Source organism: Python bivittatus, unplaced genomic scaffold (genome assembly GCF_059951505.1).
Source record: "Python bivittatus isolate LINGU-HERP-01145 unplaced genomic scaffold, Pbiv_v1 ctg000530_np1212, whole genome shotgun sequence".
Taxonomy (NCBI): Eukaryota; Metazoa; Chordata; class Lepidosauria; order Squamata; family Pythonidae; genus Python; species Python bivittatus.
The window spans coordinates 5,409,657-5,430,353 of NW_028277085.1; the positions used below are offsets into that span (position 1 = coordinate 5,409,657).

The 20,697-nt window shown below is 46.1% G+C and overlaps 1 protein-coding gene across 1 annotated transcript in view; it reads left to right on the plus strand.

Annotated features, from left to right (window-relative positions):
- Positions 1-1,724: 1,724 nt before the first annotated feature.
- HCN4 (hyperpolarization activated cyclic nucleotide gated potassium channel 4) overlaps positions 1,725-20,697 on the plus strand; it is a 52,687-nt gene continuing 33,714 nt past the window's right edge. Inside the window, exons 1-2 of the mRNA XM_088148451.1 lie at positions 1,725-2,795; positions 18,221-18,644. Coding sequence (XP_088004577.1) covers positions 2,059-2,795; positions 18,221-18,644 — 1,161 coding nt within the window. The 5' untranslated portion in view covers positions 1,725-2,058. The remainder of the gene's footprint in view (positions 2,796-18,220; positions 18,645-20,697) is intronic.

Here is a 20,697-nt window from a genome sequence, read left to right on the forward strand (position 1 = left end):
ATGTGGGTTGTCACAAGCTGGAGAGTGACATGGAGAAATAGGTCCAGATTTAAGCTCTTCCAAAAGCTTGTAAATCAACTTGCTTCCACTTGGGTGTAGTAGGAAAATGCAAGCCTTTTGCAGCTAGGATTCCGAGGGTTTCCTAGAGCAGTGTTTTTTCCAGTGTGGACAACTTTAACATGCTGGCTGGGGACTTCTGGGAGTTAAAGTCCATGCATCTCAAAGTTGCCAAGGTTGAGAAACACTGTTTTAGAGTAACCCACGGCATCTGTGGGGGGCTGTCAAAAAAGTCACGATGGAAGTCCACCTCCATTTTTACATCCAGGGTGGGCGCCATCTTGACATTGTTGACTCCCTGCAGACGCTCCTGAAAGTAACCTGCCCTGGACAGTCCGTGTGATGTAGAAGTACTGAGCTATGACTGGGGAAACCCTGGGGGCCCTTGAGCCAGTCTTTCTCAGCCCAAACTACCTCACAGGATTATTGTTCTGGGGGAAAATTGGAGAACAGCTTGCTCTGCACTTCTGGAAACATTGCTTGGGGCAGTGCTTCTCAACCTTGTCCACTTTAAGATCTGTGGACTTCAACTCCCAGAATTCCCCAGCCAGCATGCATGAATTCTGGGAGTTAAAGTCCACACATGCTGGCTGGGGAATTCTGGGAGTTGAAGTCCACAGATCTTAAAGTGGCCAAGGTTAAGAAGCACTGCCCTAGGGAAACAACATGCAAGGGGGCAGGGAACTGAAAATTCCCATTTCAGGTTTTCAGAGGGCCAGGAGAGGGATTTCTTCTAAAAAATCCAAATAGCAACAGGGACTCCTGAAATGTGTGCTGGGGGGGTGGGTGGGAGGGCTAAACAGAGATGACCTCCTTGCCTTGCACGCTGTCACTAGTGTTTCTGGGACGCTAAGAGAGGTGAGGAGGCGGTGGGGCTACAACCAGCGCCAGAAGGAGCATCTAGACACAGATCCTGGGGCGTTGGGTTCAGCTTTGCCACCTCTCCTTTTTTCCCTTCGATTCTGGCCATTTCTCTCTACTCCCCCCGCCCGCCCGGGGTCCCCCTGCTGCGTCCCCAGGGCCGAGCGCCCCCTGCCAAGGTGTTGCCCTTTTAAGAAGCCGGGCGCCGGCTCAGGTAGAACGAGCCGATTGGCCGCGGGGACCCCAGTGGCCACCCAATCGGATCCGCCGCCTTGCTGAATGTTCCCAGCTCCGGAGTCGCTGCCTGAACCCGGGGAGATGGGAGCAAGCGGCGGCAGTGATGTAACCCCAGCCGGGGCGCGCGAGTCGCGGTGATCGCCGGCTTCCGAGCGCCCCGCGCCCCCGCCCCTCCGATTATTGCGATTGCGATTGCGATTGCTGTTATTAATCGCACCGCTCCCCTCCTGCTCCTGCTCCTGCTCCTGCTCCTCCTGCTCCTCGCTATGACGATGTCGCCTGTCGGGAAGAAGACGCGGCTCCGGGCTGGCCATCGGAGCGCCTCCTCGCCGAGATGCCCCGGCGCTCCCGGCTGCCTCGCCCCCTGAAGAGCCGGCAGCTGCTTGGCCCGGCGCTCCGGCGGCCACGCAGGCGGGCAGGCTGGCCTCGGCGGCGGCCCAGCGCCACGACAGCTAGCTGCCGCCGCCGCCGCCGCCGCGGAGCTCGGAGGGAGAGGAAGGGGCGGCTTCCCGGGAGGGAGGGAGGGAGGGAGGGGGCGCTCTCTCGGCTGCCGCCCCCGCCCCCGCCCCCGCTCCTGCTCCTGGGCGCTGGTCCGGCGGGTGCCCCCTCGAAGGAGCGCCCCAGGCGGAGGCTCCGCCGGAGATGCGCGTGGCGTCCGGGCAGCTGACGGCCGTCCCCTGAGCCTGGCGCTGGTGGGGGCTGGCCGGCCGGCCGGCGGGAGAAGGAGGGCAGAGCCGGGCGCCCCTCCCCGCCCCCGCCGCCCTCCCGGCTGCGGCTGCGGCTGCTCCCGCCGCCGCGGGCTCGCCCGACCCGCCCGCCCCCCCGCGCTCGGCTCGCCTCGGCTCGCCCCGCGTCTTCTGGCCGCCGCGCCCCGGCCCGGCACGCGGCACGCGGCGCCCGGCCATGGCCCGGCTGCCGCCGTCGATGCGCAAGCGTCTCTACAGCCTCCCGCAGCAGGCCGCCCCCAAAGCCTCGCTCATGGACGAGGAGGACGACGGCGGCGGCGGCAAGGACGCGGGGCGCAGGAGCATCCGCCTGCACCCGCTCTCGCCCTCGGCGGCGCCCGGGGCGGCCGCGGCCGCGGAGCCGTCGAGGCCCGGCCCGGGAGGCAGGGCGGCGGACGGCGGCCCCGCGGAGAGCGCGGCGGCGGCGGCGGGCGGCGGCGGCGGGCGGCCGAGCGCCAAGAGCAACACCAACGGGGACTGTCGGCGGCTGAAGGGCAGCCGCTCGTCGCTGGCCAGCCGCCACCCGCACGACTCGGGCGAGGGCCGCCGGCTCATCGGCCGCGAGGGCGAGGCCGCGTCCCCGGGCGACGAACGCAGCCCCCCGGGCCTGGCGGACGCCGCTGCCGCCGCCTCTCCCTCGCCGGCCCCTGCTCCCCGGCAGGACGCGCCGCCCGCCGCAGCCTTCGTGCCGGTGGAGGGGGCCGGGGTCGGGGGCGCGGGCGAGCAGATCGACCCGGACGAGGAGCAGCGGCTGGGCCAAGCCGGCTTCCTGCAGCGGCAGTTCGGCGCCCTGCTGCAGCCCGGCGTCAACAAATTCTCCCTGCGGATGTTCGGCAGCCAGAAGGCGGTCGAGCGGGAGCAGGAAAGGGTGAAGTCCGCCGGCTTCTGGATCATCCATCCGTACAGCGACTTCAGGTACCCCGCGCGGCGTTCATCCCGAGGGAGCCCGCCGGGCGGGGGACGGGCGCGGCACTCCCGGGCTCGGGCCCCGGCAACTTTCTCCCCGCCTGAGTTTGCGCCTGTCCGTCTGGGGCCCTGGGATCCAGGCGAAGGATCGGGAATCCGGTCGCCCCCTTTCCGACCAACAGCTGTGATTAAAAGGCCCGGAAAGCTTCCACCTTTTAATAACATCGGTTAGTCGGAAAAGGGGCGACCAGATTCCTGAGGCTTGGCCACCCTAGACTAGCAGGCTCTCCTCCTACAGATGGGCTTGATTTATTGCACTCATAGCTCCCTCTCTCCCTCTCTCTCTCTGATTGCTCAGGGTGGCCCAGGGAGGGTGGGGGGAGCCCTCCTTTTCTTCCCCAACAACCCTGTGAGGTGGGTTGGGCTGTGAGAGGGAGGGAATCCCCCAGGGAGCAGGGAAATGGACTTGAATGGGTCCTCCTGTCTGAAGGGAACTCCATCCCAGGCACAACTGATTCAATGCAGCAGAATCCTCTCTTCCTTCTTCTCATGAAAAAGTGGGCCTGGGAGATGAGGAAAGAGGCCTCGGGGAGGAGAAATAACAAAGCCAGAGGGATCATCAAGAGGGGTGAGGACAACCATGAATGTGGGGTGGCTCTCCTTAGAGGACCTCTTTCCAAGGGACCCACCACCCTTGGTAGAATAATTCCCCCATGGATGATGACTTCCAAAAGACACAAGGAGTTGAACAGCTCTCCTTCCACCCTCCAATATATTTGGCCCTTCCAAGTGCAAAAATTCAGCCCTTAGGGCAGTGTTTCTCAACTTTGGCAACTTGAAGATGGGTGGGCTTCAACTTCCAGAATTCCCCAGCCAGCATGCTGGCTGGGGAATTCCAGGAGTTAAAGTCCACCCATCTTCAAGCTGCCAAGGTTGAGAAACACTGCCCTAGTACCTTCAGAAGTCAGATTCTCCCTCTCCTTTGTTTTCAAATATATGGGATGAGGTTTACTTCTGAGTAAATGTGGAAGTAGCTGTGTCTGGATTGGTTGACACCTCTAACAGACTGATGTCTAAGAAGCTTCACTTTTCCCCCACACCTCAAAGATCTGGTACCTGGGGCAGAAACCTTTGCTTGGGGATCCCGCGCAAATGTTTTTCCCCAAAGCTGTGTGGGTACAATATTTAGGGCAGGCCTTGTTCATCAGTGGGATATTTTCTTCGTAAAATTAGAGATACATTCTTGGCCCCTCTCTTTAAGCAAGGATTAATGTCTTAATTTTGTTTTAGGTTTTTCTTGCTAGCGTTCTGTTTTTGCTTTGTCTTTGCTCAATAGACTGCCTTAATTCCATGGGATGGGGAGAAGTTAAGGGGAAAGTGTGGGCAAAATTGACTTTCAGGTTTTTTGTTCTTACTTCCATTCAGTATCTGAACCCCAGGAAATTTAGGAGGGGTTACGTTGAAAAAAGTAGAATTATCTGGTTGCAAAGCAACCTTCTGCTTTGAAATCCAACTTTGCAGGCAACAAGAGATGGTTTAGCATGTAATCAAGAGCCTGATGGTGTTGATTTTAATTACAATCGGCTTATACAATAACTTTGCAGAAATTAAAGAGGTAGGCATTTGGGCTTTTAATATGTAGGCTGGGGGAGGAGGGAGATGCCATTGAGGCTTATGAAAGTAAGCACATAATAGAGAAAGTAGACATGGATTTCTCCAGCTTCACTGCTTGGTCTCTTACCACTCAAATATAGGATGGCCCATTCAGTGTAAGAAATGTTGAAATGAAGGTCTTGGTGATGGGTTGCATAATTAACCTTTGGAGGGTCTGCTGCCATCTGAGCTGCGTGGGCTCAACGTTGCAGCTGGTTTTTGGAAGGAATATGCGCACTTCATGGAAGATGCCTGTATTAGTAGGAATATGCCACAGTAGTTAAGTCTCCATGTTCTAGGCAGGATATCTTAGGATGTTGGGCACTGGGAAGCCAGCCATGGGGTAGGGTTGCTGCCTTCCCATGGCAGATCCATGACGATGGGATGGATTTCTTTCCCGTTCCTCAGAGAGGGGTAATAAATAGCTTAATACCTCAGCAGATCTGTAATGCCTATCCAGTTGGACAACCCCCCTTTTCTCATCTGCAAATGCCATTATTATTATTATTATTATTATTATTATCAACAACAACAACAACAACAACAGTCTCCACTTCAGTTACTTGACTCTGATGGAAAAGTCTTCAAGGAGAAAGCGAGAATCCCCAGACTTTATTCAATGGTCTTCCCCTTTCTCTGACTTCCTGGATGCGATCTGTCACAAATAGTACTAAAACAAAACTTGAAAGCTTTGTTATTACCTTATTCTGAGAGTGGGTGCTACCACTAATGTGGGGAAAATCCTGAAGTTGGACTTCGTAGTGGGTATGTCTACTATGAAAGTAGACTGCTATTCCTGGGTTGCTCTATCAGAAATGAACAAAATGCCTCCCTTCCTTCCTTCCTTCCTTCCTTCCTTCCTTCCTTCCTTCCTTCCTTCCTTCCTTCCTTCCTTCCTTCCTTCCTTCCTTCCTTCCTTCCTTCCTTCCTTCCTCCCTCCCTCCCTCCCTCCCTCCCTCCCTCCCTCCCTCCCATTAGGTCAGCACAGATCCAGGATGTATAAACATACTTTCCTTGTTTTAGATACCAATGTGTACTTCACTCACTTCAAAATGTGGGAAGTTGGGTTGGGCTGAGGATGGGGATCTTGTGTTAATTGATTGGAGCGATTCATCTGAAATTCTTTCCCTGTGACACCACTGAAATACTCAAAATTATACCTAGTAATTAGCCTCCTATATTAACAGACATGTCTGTTTCACTGTCTTGCAGGAAAGGGAAGGGGTTTCAGGGAAGGGAGAAGTTCAGAAGGTGGAAACTCCTGGCCAGATTGATCATAACCCTGGAGATTAAGGGCTGAAAGAAGAGGGGCACCCCCCTTGAAGACTGTTGCCATTTCAATCAGGGCAGTTGTTGCTCCTTGCCGATGAAGGAGCACACAAGGCGAGCTTCCTTGGGAAACCCGTTTCTTTATCTAGCAAGACCGTCACAGACACCCAGTCTGAAAGCTGTTCCCTTTGAAAGCAACTCTCTGCGTATGTTTTCATGGGACTTATTCTCTAGTTCGCAAATATCAGAGCACAGGCCGGAAATGTGGCCTGTGCCATCCTGCTGAATTGTGAGGTTGCGGTTGGTTGGTTTTGGCTAGGTGTGTCTTGTGAGCCCAGCCAAATGGGATTTGTCAACGATGGTTGATGGGCTAGCATGCTGTATAGGAGCTCAGCCATTGGGGCTTTATTCGTGAAAATATGGCTAAGTCGGGTAGGATGGAGGGAAAACCTTGGGGGCACCAGGTTGGAAAAAGTTGTCCAAGAAAGAGGCTGTAAGTTTTTGTTTTTAATGGCATTTCTCCTTCTCCCTAATGTTGGGAGCCCAGGTGAACTAATGCACATGCTTTTAGTTGATTGCACAAATCAGCACTCAGAAAACACCTCTGGAATTAACAACTGGAATTCCTTGTTGTAGACAGTGATTGCAGCTACGAGCCGAGAAGGTTTAAAAGGCAATAGGTCAAATTCATAGGAGACATTAGTCATCAGCAGTTATTAGCAGCCATGAGAGCACAAGAGAACATACATATTCAGTAAGTCTCTGAATATTGGTAGTTGTCTAACAGTAAGCCTTTGATGTCCTCCTGGGGATGTCTAGTTAGTCACTGAGAATGACAGAGCTTCCTAATTTTGCAAAGCTTTCCTCCTCAATTTTGATGGCGCAAAAACATCAAAGGTGTGACCCAAACTTGAGACATGTTTGCTTAGAAGCGGTCCATGGTGCCCAACACTAGTAGGGCCTATGCAGGGGTATATATTTAGGAATAGTCTCTGCAACCCCCTGGAAGGATAGCAAAAAATCAGGAGTCTGGTAGCACCTTTTCCAACTAATACATTGTATGAAAAGCTCATGAAAGCTTATGTGTTTTAATAAAGTGTGTTAGCTGGAAAAGGTGCTCACAGACTCCGGATTTTTGGCTACCATAGACTTTCACAGCTCTCCTTCTACAACACCGGAAGGGTATGGTCTCTGTTGGGTAGAGGGAGGTCAACTTTCTCTCCTTCTCTCTCTGTCTCTCTGGAGAAGGCGCTAATGCTGGGGAAGGTGGAAGGAAAGAGAAGAAGAGGATGGCCAACGGCAAGGGGGGTGGACTCAGTTACAGTGGTGATGGAGTTTAAATCACACAGTTCATATTCTGAATAAGAACTGAGTTGACGGTCTAGGTAATAAATAAAAAGTGGTTCTAGTAATTACATAAGGATGCTTCAAACAATTCTGTAGGGCTTAGTATGTAGAACGGACATTTATTTATTAATTCTCTTGACTTTCCACCAAATGGCCAAAGGAGGCTAACGAGAAAAGGAATTTCATTAAAGTCGAGAACATTATGCAAAAAACCCACAAGCTTGTCCTGTCCTAAGAGCGTGGAAATACGCCAGTGGGATCAGGCCGAAGGTCATCTTGATCCAGCATTTTCTCTCTCCCAGTGGATAAAGAAGTGCCTTGTTGTCGGGGGGGGGGGGGCAGCTTGTGCAATTTTTAACAGCAGCCAATGAAAACTTCTTTTAAAAAAATCAGATTTTTAAAAATCAAGACCACAAATTGGGAGATTATAATAATTCATTAAACTCGTATGCCACCTGGCTTTCATTGACTCTGGGCTGAATGATAGGAATTGATCTTGTCTAGGCTCCCAAGTTAACCAGCGACAGGTCTGGTTAATACGTGGATGGGAGACTGTGAGGAAATCTTAAGTTGTGGATTTATTTATTTTATATTGTACGTTTCATGTAACCTTTGAAGGTATGTTTTTCTCAATAGTTTAAACTTCCTGTTTTGAGCAGCTGCAGTAAATTACTGTCTAAATTTTCCATTTTTAATAACCCCCCCCACACACACACACACACATACACACACATAAATAGCTAATCACGTGCAGGAGGTACCAGGTGGTTTCTAAAGGCCATGGCTAAGAACAGAAATTTTGCAAAATTTTTGGAGATTTCTGATGATTTATCACATAAAAGAGCAGAAATCTCATAATCAAGGAGCAATGAAAACCACCAACAATTGGAGCTATGAGTTTCGATCCCCTTGGGGTATTTAATGGACATGAAGTCAGTTGAAATTGACTTTTCCATCTCAAATGCTCAAGGGCTACTTTGAGGTCTTTTAACACAACTTTCCCTAATCTGGCATTCTCCAAATGTATTGGACTATAAGTCCTATGATCACATATCTGGGATTTTGAGCCTGATTTTGTGGTTATGTGTGTGTATTTTTTTTATTTTAAAAAAACGGCTTTAATTCACAGCTATTCTTATTGATTTAAGAATGGAGTGGGGGATGATAAAAGTTGAAGACAGGGATTGTGCGTGGACTGTGTTGCAAAACAAATCTAGGAAGGAAGAATGAATGAATGGAGAGAAAGGGGAAGACCAAGAAAATAGTGTTTGGAAGGAGTTGATGAGATCCTTAAAAAAAATGGAGAAATTTAAAGAACAAAAGTGCATTTATGACTTTGGGGCATAACAAGTTATTTGTTTAGCTAACCTGCGTATAATGTGTCGGGTGAACTCAGCCACAGATGAATGCCGTTGGTGTTCTTCCTGACCTTGCTTCTTGTAGAAAAGATATTTAAGGTCTGATCTTTTAAAGATCAAAAGGCCAAGATGGGGGGAAAGATGAATACCAGTCACATTCAGCTAAAGAAGTGTTTGAACACAGAAGACCAGGCTGCTTAAAAGACATAATATTTGGACCTTAGCATTGCAAAATAAGTTGGGTATTATTTAGCAGACCAAAGAAAGTTGAATTAGGGTGAGCAGTTCTTGAGATCTGTGTAGATTAATTTTTTTAGGAGAGTCCCAAATTGCCACTTTAAATCAGCAATAAAGTTGCTTTCATTAACTGAGTTTCCCTATGGAGATTTTTGGAAAATATACATATTGTTTATTTATTTTAAATTGGATTGAAATTAATCTCTCTATTGTTTGCATGCACAACACAGCTGTTGGGTGTGTCTTCTCTCACACACAGCTAAGTTGCAATCAGATCATCATCTCCTTTGGGGAAAGGGCCACATTCAGAATATCACAACAGCTTGAGACTGGAAAAGTCGTTTGGGAACTTGTTCAGAGTGGATTGATAGATTGCATTTATTGAATACTAAATGCTAACCAGGTCAGACATGGCTTAGGTTGGCTAGGTGCTGCCAGCTTTGAGGGTGTAAACAAATGCCCTTAAACAAATGGTGCAGGTGGGTGTAAAACCACGTAACGGAGACCACCACCTCTTCAGTATTTGCTAGGTAGAAAATGGATAGACAGTGGAGGGGGTTTGGGGTCTCAGTACTGTACGGCACGGCAAGCCACTTGATTGTTTGGCCCCTATTGTGGTAGTGTAGTGGTCCCCACAAGGGTACCCAGTTTGTTAGACTTTGTGCCCATCACACCTCACAATGAAGACATTAATAAGCCAACAAATTTGATGTTAATCCTACTGCATGCTCTGAATAACATTTCCAATATTGAGACAAATCTACCCTTCCTTCCCTGTTTTTTCCTTCCTTCCTTCCTTCCTTCCTTCCTTCCTTCCTTCCTTCCTTCCTTCCTTCCTTCCTTCCTTCCTTCCTTCCTTCCTTCCTTCCTTCCTTCCTTCCTTCCTTCCTCCCTCCCTCCCTCCCTCCCTCCCTCCCTCCCTCCCTCCCTCCCCACATCTTGAATGAATGCATTTGGCAGAAACCAAGTAGATACTTAATATGAGTGGGGCTGGCTTCTGAGAAAATATGTTTAACATTTTGGTTTATATGCTTATTCTTTTTCATTATTTATGTTCTCTCATCATAAGACTCTTGGTGGCTGATATGTACATACAGTTAGACACGCATACACACACATTCACAAATACACACACACACAGTTTGGTTAAGGTTAAATGGATCAAAACCAGAAGCACATTAGGAAGTCATGAATCTGACATATTGTCTAGTTGAAATCTGGACACACTTTGGGTGAAAATAAGTCTTGCTAAGATAAGTAGAGTTATGTCCCATGCCTTGGTGGGATATAATTCCTGTTCTATTATAGTCACTATATATATTCCATCACAGTTATTGTAGATTTTCAAAATCCACAACATCTCTTTTGTTGGATCTTGGAAACCAGTGAAGTCACTTGTTGCAGAGGCTGAAGATTTTATAACATGGAGGAAGGCATTGATCCAATGCAACAGAGTTAATAGTGAGAAATGAGCAGAATTGTGACAGATAGTATTTTGTGGTAGAAGATGTTGGATGTGTCTGTCTTTTCCAGTGCCAAATTAAAAAAAAAAAAATCCATGTAAAATGCATTGAGCTGCCCAGGGACATGCTTCCAAACAAGTCGAAGAATTATAGTCTCTGGAAAAGACTATATAAAAATATATAGTCACTGCTGATCCTTAGCCAGCCAGTTTCCCTGATTTTTGCCTTTTTAAAAAAATTAATGATTTCACTGATATCAAAATGTAAAGTTTTACAGGGCGCAGGTAAAGGAGAACCAAATCTAAACATTGCTCTTGATGACCCATCACCATGCAGTCATTGATGGAAACTTGTGTCCAACCCATCTGGAGGGCATCAGCTTGAGGATTGTGAGTTGACTTAGGCTGGGGTCTAATTTGATCCATTTGGAATAGCTTAGTGGGCATTATTTTTTTCCCACGGGGGGAGGAATCTAGGATAGGTTTTCTTAGTTTTTAGTGGGCTTGTGGGGCAAAATAGGAGTCTTGATTATATTACCCCTTTAAACCCACCCAGGCCCTCCAAAATGTAAAATCGAAGTCCAGATGTTTTGGAGAATGGCATCACAGGATCATTGCTCACAGCCCAACCCAGTTAAAGTCATAGTGTGGACCCCAAGTTGAAAAAAATTGCCTACTTCCTAATATAGAAGCCCATATCTCCAGACAGTATGCTTAAATATGCATTTGAGAACCCACCAACTGAGTTGGAAACTGTTGCTTCCAGATATGCTAAGTTCCAGCTCTCTTCTGTATGTTTGTAACCATGTTAGTCTGGGCACAATGGAAGTCACAATGCCCTCCTCTGGAGGGCAGGAGACCCTGCTGGTAGGCAGGGCTTAGAAAGGAGGTGTTCTTCAGACTTTATATCTGCTCTTTAAATTTTCACACTCAGCATATTTGGTCAATACACGCACACATACAGATAGCCTCTGCCAAGAAGGTCTCGGAATCCTTCCCAGATTCTCTAAATGAGGAAAGCTCTATCTTCCCTAAGCTGATAAAGCCACATTCTAAAGACTGGTTGTCTCCATCCTTAACAGCCCTTGTTTCTTACGCTCCTCCAGTTTCCCAGCAAGGTGGCCTCTCTCCTTACCACCTGCCCCCACTTTCAAGTTGGAACTGCATTTGGGAGCACACGACACTTGATTTCAAATAATTCAACAATACATGTCACTGGGAGCTGCCCATAATCTCTTTATTGAGGGACGTAGAGATGTTAGTGAAGTAATGATGGATGGATGGATGGATGGATGGATGGATGGAAGGAAGGAAGGAAGGAAGGAAGGAAGGAAGGAAGGAAGGAAGGAAGGAAGGACACATTTCTTCTCATTTCTTCTCCAGTCTCCAATATTTATCACCTCTCAACCCTAACCATTATTAACTAACCATTAACCATGCATCAATTAAAAAATTGGTTTCAATAATTACACCAGAATCTACTTCCTCCTCAAAAAAGGGAGACAGTAGATCAAACAGAGACACAGCATTGAAGTCTTAACATTGATGGGTAGAAACCAGAAGATACAATAAGAGAAATATCTTCTTCAAAGGAAGGGGGATTGTGTCAAAGGAGAAACAATTTGAGGGGCCTGCTGCTCCTTATTGGATGACAATACAGATTCTTTAACCGATGGAACCTAAAGCAGATCTTAGTCTGATTTTGGAGGACCCTCCTATGATAGAATTGCTCAGCACCCAGACTATTTAACAGTTTCAAAGTCAATTTCAAGAGCTGCCTGGAAATAGGTCAGGAAGTACTTTTAGAAGAAGTATGTGCCTTTCATGAAAATTGGCTGGCAAATGCCCAGCGATCTGGACTCTGCTTGCTGAAATACGATCAAGAAAAGGAGCTTCAGAAGCTTGGAAAGACCACCTCAATACAAGAGAAAAATATTGCAAGCTTTCCAACATCTTCTCATGTCAGCCCCACTAGGTAGACCAGCCCATGAGAAGGGAAGGGACCAGCCCATCTGCAGGAAAGCTAAAACTACTTTTATTGAGAGTGTCTATCCTAACAAAAGTCTGATTGTGCTGGACCTCCCTCTCCTCCTCCTCCTCCTCCTCCTCCTCCTCCTCCTCCTCCTCCTCCTCCTCCTCCTCCTCCTCCTCCTCCTCCTCCAGTGAATTAGGAAATGATCCACCTGAGCTGCTTCCAAAGGCTTTCTGGATGTTCTGGACTTAAGAAATGCTTTGCCTAGTCAACAGCACCCGCATGTCTCTGTCAAGGTCATCTTCCTTACTCTCTACATCTCGGATGAAGTCACAGCTGGAGAAAAGCTTTTGTTTACTAAGGGTTCTGTCTGCCTTTGGCTTCCAACTGGCAAAACACATGATGTTTGTTGACTGCTGAAGAAGCCACCCATGTGCCCTTATGCTAGTAAGGAGACATATTTTACCAGTGCCAGCTTTACAAACTTAGCCATGTGTTCCCTTGTAGCTTGGCATGACTGTCTTTGCTTTGCTGTGAGTTTTGTTTGCCCAGGCGAGGCCTTCATAAGCATGTGACACAAACAGTCAACCTTCTGCTGGTTGAGAGGGAAGCCAAAGAGATCCGGGAGTAGAGGCTTCCAAAAAGATCTGGATGCAGAATTCACTTTTGATCTAAAGCTAGACTTTTCCCCCTCCCTGCTATTTTTTCACCAATCTCAGCATTTTTTTCTTAATGGGATTTCAATGTATGTTGGTCACAAGGCAAAGGAAAGTAGTTAATGGGTAAGAAGATATCAGTATCATTCTTGGTAGGAATTCAAACTGTTGGTTCATAATCTGTTCTTTCTAATCTTTCCCCATCAATTTCTCCCTTTGGCTGGAATTGTCCTGCTCTGTTTCCAATCTTGCCAGTGGAAAATACAGATTTGTGTGACAATCTGATGCCAGCCGAGTGGCAGTACAGCTGTGTAATTGGCAGCTGTTACATTTCACTTCTAAATGTTTCTGTTTGTGGGTGCACATTTGCTTTGTGAACAAATCTGCTGTGAGAAGTCACACCAGACAAGGCTGTGCATGTAAACCTGTTGGAAACAAGCTGCCATGGCAAGTTGGGATTGTCAAAGATACAGAGCTGAGTCCAGAGTGTTGGACAAGCACACTGATGGTGGTTGTCCAGAAAGATCAAGGTTGGTTTGTTTTCTCATTAAAAGATGGCAAAGCCAGCAATTCTTTACTGACTTACTGGAGAGTAAGCCTCAGTGAATCCAGTCTTACTTTTTCCTGAATAAACTCATATAAACTTGCCTGCTAATCCAATCCTCAGTTGTAAATTATAATTATCTTGACATCCTGCCTCAATCGTATTTTGTGCTTCCAATTTATATGCTTCTGGAAACCTGAAGGCTATGAGGTCTTATTTCTCTTGCTGTGACAACAATGAGCTGAGGAAAGCCCTTTGCTAGCCAAGTTAGAAAGGGTTAGGATGGTAGCAGGTGGAACCTGGCTGTTTCAAAGAAAAGATGGATTCTCAAATGGATTGATTTTCATCTAACCTCACCAATGATTTGCTCTGCTCCCTGATTTTTAACTGCATTTGTAGCCATGGTTCTTTATCCAGAGGTTGATGTTGAGAGTCATTTTCAAAAGCTTAAAAAAAAATTCCAACTCCGCCAGGTCTGCCACTCACCACCCCATACTGGTTGGCTTTCTCTAAGACCCCTAAAGTGTTGGTTGTAAAAAGTTGACTGCTACTGTGTATCCAAAGGTCATGGTGATTCTTCTTCTGTAAGACTTGTCTTCTTGTAAGTAGTCCTTCTACCCTTCAATCACGTTTTCCATCAGTGCTTCAGAACAGCTTTGAGAAATTTGTGAGCGTGGCCCTGAATGAGATTGAGGCAACTGTGGCGAAGGATATTTTCCTAATATTATCCATGATCCTTCAAAAGAGAAGATGATCCAAGGAAGGAATGTATTGATTGATGTTGATTGACACCACAAAGAAAGCCCACTAAAATAACCCTACTTTGCAATCTTTAAAGAATCCGGAGGTGGCACCTCCAAATTTCTCCACGAACAGATCAGCAAGCAAGTCCCACATACATTACTCAATATTTGGGCAACAATTGCCGAGATACAATGCCACCCACACATGTCCCAACATCAAGTCACCGTTTTGCTCATGCTGTTGTTGTTGTTAAAGTGTTTGTTTGCATTGCAGTGGGTAGAATTGTGTCATTTAGAAGGTGAGCCCTCAAGCTGTCCAGACCCTGAAAGTGTTTGAGATAGGAATCAGAGAAACGCGCTCAGTTGCTTTTTGTCAAGCTTCAGTCTCTGCTGCAAATGTGACGCTGCTGGAGAAGAGAAGAATGCAGAATCGGAAGCAACACCAGATTAAGAAGAAAAGGGGGGAAAGGATTTGTCCATTCATTTATTCCCTAAATGTGCATCGCACCAGTCCCAAGGCTCTAGGTGGTGGTTAGCGCATAAAACGTGCAATAAAAACAACTCAATCCCCTGAAAAATGCCAACTATATTAGTTAAAAATGACCATAATATTAGATACTAATATAAAGCAAGGCACCATAAAGAGCATTCCTAGTGCCACTTAATTTTCAAATGCCTGGCAGAACAGCACTGTTTTAAGCAAAAAACAAAAATTTTATAAATTTTAATTATGTATTTATTTGTTTTAATTTGTTGTAAACCACCCAGAGTCCCCCATTGGGGGGAGATGGGCAGGGATAAGTCTGCTAATTAAATAAAAAATAAAATAAAAAAAACAGCAAGTGGTATGGTTTGGGGGGGATCAGGCCTCTGGGGGCCAAGGGTTCCATAATGATAGGGTGGGGTAAAAAAATGAGAGATGACCTTGGTATGGGAAAAAATGTTAAGGTGGGACTTGCAGAGAAGATCCCCCAGTCCTGAGATACAGGAAGCATGAAGAGGAAACTCAAAATAACCCCACCTTGATTTTATTAAGGATAAGATGGGATAGAGAGAAGCTTGAACAGGCTTTTAAGATTCTGTTGTTACACCCTACTGCAGACATTTTCTGAAAACATGAGGTGAGGGGAGCAAAAAAGTATATCAACATGGGGATTTGGTCCTGAAACCCCAGCTGTGGTTTAGCATTACTGAAACGATGGTTTGACCTTACGGACTATGGTTGACATTATCCGTGGGTCCCTGTTATGGAGCAAAATACACTTGGTGTGTTTTCTTGAAAGAATGACGACGTCACAAAATGCTGAAGAAAATATTCTGGGATGAATTTTGTAAAACGTTGGTAAGGCTTCATTTGGAAAAGCTTCCTACGGTTGCAAAAATTTCCAGCAGACTGCAATCCCGTAAAACGTTTCATTCTTTTGCTGACTTGTGCAACTCTCCCAGCTGGTTTCTCCATCGGACAAAAGGATGGGAGGTAGTTTTTGAGCAACATTATATTAAAACAGCAGAAAAGATCATTCATCATTATCCAGGTAGTTTTGGAATAATTTAGATCTTTTCCTTCTGAGGAATCACATACTGCTCTATGTCCTGGTCCACACCTGCGTAGAGAAGAGCTACCATCAAAGGCAAAGTGTTAGTGAGACATACCATCCATGAAATGGCTAGCTAATTACACTTCCACAACGTTTGTCTTTCTCAGTATTTGAGTTAAGTGCAGGGAGGGGACGGAGAAGGCTCTTCGAAGTTGTGATGGTGGCATTAAATCTGGTCAGTAAAAAGCAAAATGAGACAGGTCCGGAATTTCCTTAGAAAGAAGCATCGTGCCACTCTGGGTTTTTGGTTTTCTTTTTTCCTGGCACGAAAACCAAGAGAATACAAAAAGACCATCTCTTTTAAGAGGCTTTCACTTATATGATAAGAACTGCTTTGGAAAGAATTGAATGCGACGTTGCCAAATGTGGTCCATGACTAATTGATAGCTGACCCAAGGGATTTAATGCTGCTCATATCTGTCCTATAGCATTAAAGCAGATGAGCTGAAAGTCAAAGGCAGCATACAGTTTCTTAGAACTTGGTGCTCTGATACTGAAGTGACTGTCAGCAGTCATTTGGATATTATGCAATTACAGATCCCATGTCTCCTTTAAGAACGGACGAATAGCTGTCAGGGTTCCCCTGGTCCCCTATCTTGATCCCTCCAGATGGGACTGACAACAACTCCCATCATCCATGCTGGGTAGGAATTATTGTGCCTAAGCTACTTACTTGGAAGGTGTCAGGTTGGGGAGAAAGTGTCTGCAAGATGTTAAGGCGAAGAATGTAGGTATGGCTCGCCAGCTTTCCTTGGGCAATTAAACCTGAGAATTGAATTGCATTTCCCCCTCAATTGGTAAATGTGTTAAAGTACACAAGGGCTCAGAAATGTGGTTTCCAAATGTTCTGGCCTATTTACGTTTATGTAAGAATGTCTCTGGGCATAAGCTCCTGGGAATAGGACTGTGCGGTACCGAGTTGAGAGATGAATAAGAAGAAAAGAGATGACAATCTCAGTTTTGCCACGTAAGTTTCAAGGCCTGTTTTTTGGGGGGTGGGAGGTGGGGAAGCAGCCTGCAAACACTAAGATAGAAACCAGTGGCAAGAATTAGGGGCTTTCCCCAATTCTGTTTTCAACTAAGAGACAAGGACATCTGCAGGGGGGTCAAAAAAGGCAAGATGACCGTGGCCATCGATGGGAACCTTGCTTCCTTTTTATGTGTGTCCCATATTCAATATATATATAAAGGGCAGAGCTTCAGTTGTATAGGTGAGGCCCACCATGAATCCCCCAGCAAAGAAGACATCAGAGAGAGAGAGAAATAATTGGTCTCATTCTAAATTGGTTTCTGGTATTATTGTAACCAAATTTCATTTGGTTCTATGATGTTGCCTTGGGGTTCAGTCCAAATCAGCCCCAGAAACAACAGGAGGTGATTTCAAGGGAAAAAGGAACCTTTTTTAGCTTCCCCAGAGGCTCAGTTTGGGACTGAAAAAATTAATCTGAGAACTTCCAGCTCAGCCCTAAAAAAAAAACCCATCCCAGATTACTGGGAATTAATGTGGCTTCTGTGACTGATATTAATATTGCAGAATGTTGCCATTTGACATGTCCCGAGATAAATCTGTGGAGTATCTCAGTGGTTGTAAAACATTGAAGAAATACTTGCTGACAAAGGTTTATATAGATATAATTATACTTTGGGAGCAGATAAAGAAATCAAAGCCCCCCCCCTTCTTTTAATAGAGCCTTTGCTGAATAAGAGTGCTGCATTAAATAGCCGTTTGCAATTTCTTTTTATTGAGAGAAATATTCCAGTTTTAATCTCCCTTGTCAGTATTAAGGAACGATGTAAATGTGTGTGGGCTTTTACCTGAGGAAGTAAGCAAGCAAGCAGAACAATTGAAAAACAATGTTAAAAATTGGGACAAAATGTTCTGAAGAATGTTGTGCATTATTCTTTCATTTGCAGCTACATAGATCGATCGATCGATCTATCTACCTACCTACCTACCCATCCTATCTATCTATCTATCTATCTATCTATCTATCTATCTATCTATCTATCTATCTCCATCCATCCATCCATCCATCCATCCATCCATCCATCCATCCATCCATCCATCCTATCTATCTATCTATCTATCTATCTATCTATCTATCTATCTATCTATCTATCTATCTATCTATCTATCTAGCAGATAGATAGCTTAATAGGAAATCCTTGATTGGATCTGTATTGTTCGATATCTTTGGTACTGATAGAATGACTCTTTTTTTATATCCACTTTTTGTTTGTTTCGTTTCCTGGTGATGCAGTTCCTTTGTGGGGTGAGGTGTGACTGGCTGTCCTAAGTGATACCCAGTTGTTCACAACAGAAGAAACGTTCGGTCTGACCTGACCTCCTCAAATTAGATGAAAGCTTGAGAGGACAAATGGGTTCTGGTTGTTGTGGGGAAAGGTTATGAACACTAGCACTGAGAGCAAGTTCTTGAACTAAATGTGTGCTCAGAGGTATCTTGGTTACTTATTTCTGAGTGTACACCTGCTGCTCTTTGCCCAGTTCATGGACAGAGTTGATGCACATCTCAGTTCTTAGACCCTATCGGTGTTTTCTTTGTGTTTGTCCCATGTCTCTGTTTTGCCCTCTAGGTTCTACTGGGACCTCACAATGTTGCTCCTCATGGTTGGAAATCTGATCATCATCCCAGTAGGCATCACCTTCTTCAAGGATGAGAACACAACCCCATGGATTGTCTTCAATGTGGTCTCAGATACCTTCTTCCTCATTGACTTGGTCCTCAATTTTCGCACGGGGATTGTGGTGGAGGACAACACGGAGATCATCCTTGACCCCCAGAGGATTAAGATGAAGTATCTCAAAAGCTGGTTTGTGGTGGATTTTATCTCATCCATTCCAGTAGACTATATTTTCCTGATTGTGGAGACCCGCATCGATTCAGAGGTTTATAAGACAGCCCGAGCTCTGCGGATTGTGCGTTTCACCAAAATCCTCAGCCTCTTGCGGCTCCTGAGACTGTCTAGGCTCATACGGTATATCCATCAATGGGAAGAGGTAAGTATAGACAAAGTAGCTGTCCTAAGGAGTGCAGGAGGAAGGGGTGTGGACAGATGCCCATTCTAAGGCAGAACGTATTGAACCCTGATGGGTTTTTCTGGATCTATTTACACTGGTTGCTCCCAAGAGAAGCCCCTAGAAATATAGTCCTTTATTTCAGCTAAGCTGGCTGGGAATTCTGGGAGCTGTAGTTCCAGCCTCTCTGGAGGGCACCAGATCAAGCCAAGATTTACAAGGATTTTAAGTTTATTTAAGACTGAATTTAACAATGTAATGGGAACCCATTCAGATAGTCTCATCCAGGTATTGTAATGTCTTGTCTTCTCTTACTTCAAAATCTGCTAAGCCGATCCTGCAATTCTGGGACTCTCCTAGTCCTTCTGCTGCAGAAAGCCCTGGGTCTCTGTCCAAGTCCTGCCCTGAAGCCACCACTGGAAGTGGCTATTTGTCCAGGGCCACTGGCTCTGTTGTTTCTTGAGCTGGACTTCTCACAGAGGCACTTCCAATGAAACAGGATCTCTGCTTCTCTCCTCCAAATCTTCTCACTGTGTAGTTTTTCTGAGGAGCTGAGGAGAAAAATCAGTTACTGGTGCTGGATATTTTATAGGCTGAACTCAGGTGTTCACTCTTCGGAAAGGGGGAATGAATGTTGAAGGCAAGGAGATGAGACTCACTGGTGAATTTTCATACACCTTCTAAGATGGCACCACCATATCTATTTCTTTAGAATCTCTAGGGATTGCTGCAAATGTTGCCTCCCTCTCTCATCCCAGAATTTCACCTCTGCCAATGAAATGTAAAGAAAAGGAAGTGTTTTTGGATCCTTCAGTTTAATCTTCTTTCAAATTCAGACTGAAAATTCTCTGCTGGGAATCTATGGCAAATCATTGGCTTGTCAGATGCAACTGATTCCTCTCTCGTTCCCCATCTTCTCTCCCTACGTATCCCTCTGTGGGCTCTACCATTCATTGCTTGGCTGACCAGGAGGGTGCCATTAGACTTTGGGTGGTTCCTCCATAGGCTGCTAAATCAGATTGCAGGACCAAGTATCCCAGGGAACCACAATGTAGGTCTCATGATGGATTGCTCAGCCTTGCAAACATCACCTTTTCTTTACACTTCGCTCTATTTGGTGGTGGGGCCAGACGTGCTGGTGGCCATTTCTTCCTGCCCCGCTTCCCCAGAAGCTGCAATCTGGCTTTCCACCAGGGCTAGGGAAGGGTCTGATTTCTAAAAAGGCTAATGGAGAGACGAGTAGTGCGTAATAGGCTAAAAACCAAAGGTAAATATTTGAATAACTTGATTGCTACATTTTGGAGCAAGGATGGAGAAAGGAGAGTAAAGTGGGTTTTATCAGGCTAATTCTGGTAACCACAGCTTGAATTCCATGGGGTGTTCTGTGATTAGGGAACTTGATAAGGGGCAGATGGCTAGCTTGGTGATAGTAAAAGTGGAGTTTGATAAGCATCATGGCTGGATTTAAGAAGAAGGATAATGAAAAGGTTATGAAAGAGTATGACCACTGTGAGAGAGAGATCTGTTATCAAGGACATTCAAGTGTCTCAGGCCTGTGCTTGGCTCCTAACACTGCAGCAGAATGAGATGCAAACATTTGATTGGTGAGAAATGATAGCTGGGAAGAGGACACCTAACTCCATGATTTTTCTTTCTTGTGTCTGGGCTGCTGAGCACAAAAAACCAGAATAGAGAAAAGATCCCTCTTTCTCCCACAGGAACCTATTCTTCATGTAGAATGTTGAATGGTGTGTAAATGTGGTTTATCTCTGTGTGTCTGTTGATGGCTGATTTGTCTGAATGCCAAGCTTCCAGGAATTCCCTAGTGTTTTTGGATTTGGCTTGGTCTAGGACGCTGACCATTTCCCAGTTGAAACCATGGTTGAGTCTGTTCATGTGTGGTGAGATTAAGAAGTTTTCATTGTGTCTTCTGACTTGCTGGTCGGTGTTCATGGATGACCACATCTATTCCCATCTTTCAGGATGTTGAGTCAGTGAAGACACAGCTATGATTGATGGGGCTATCTGTAGAGAG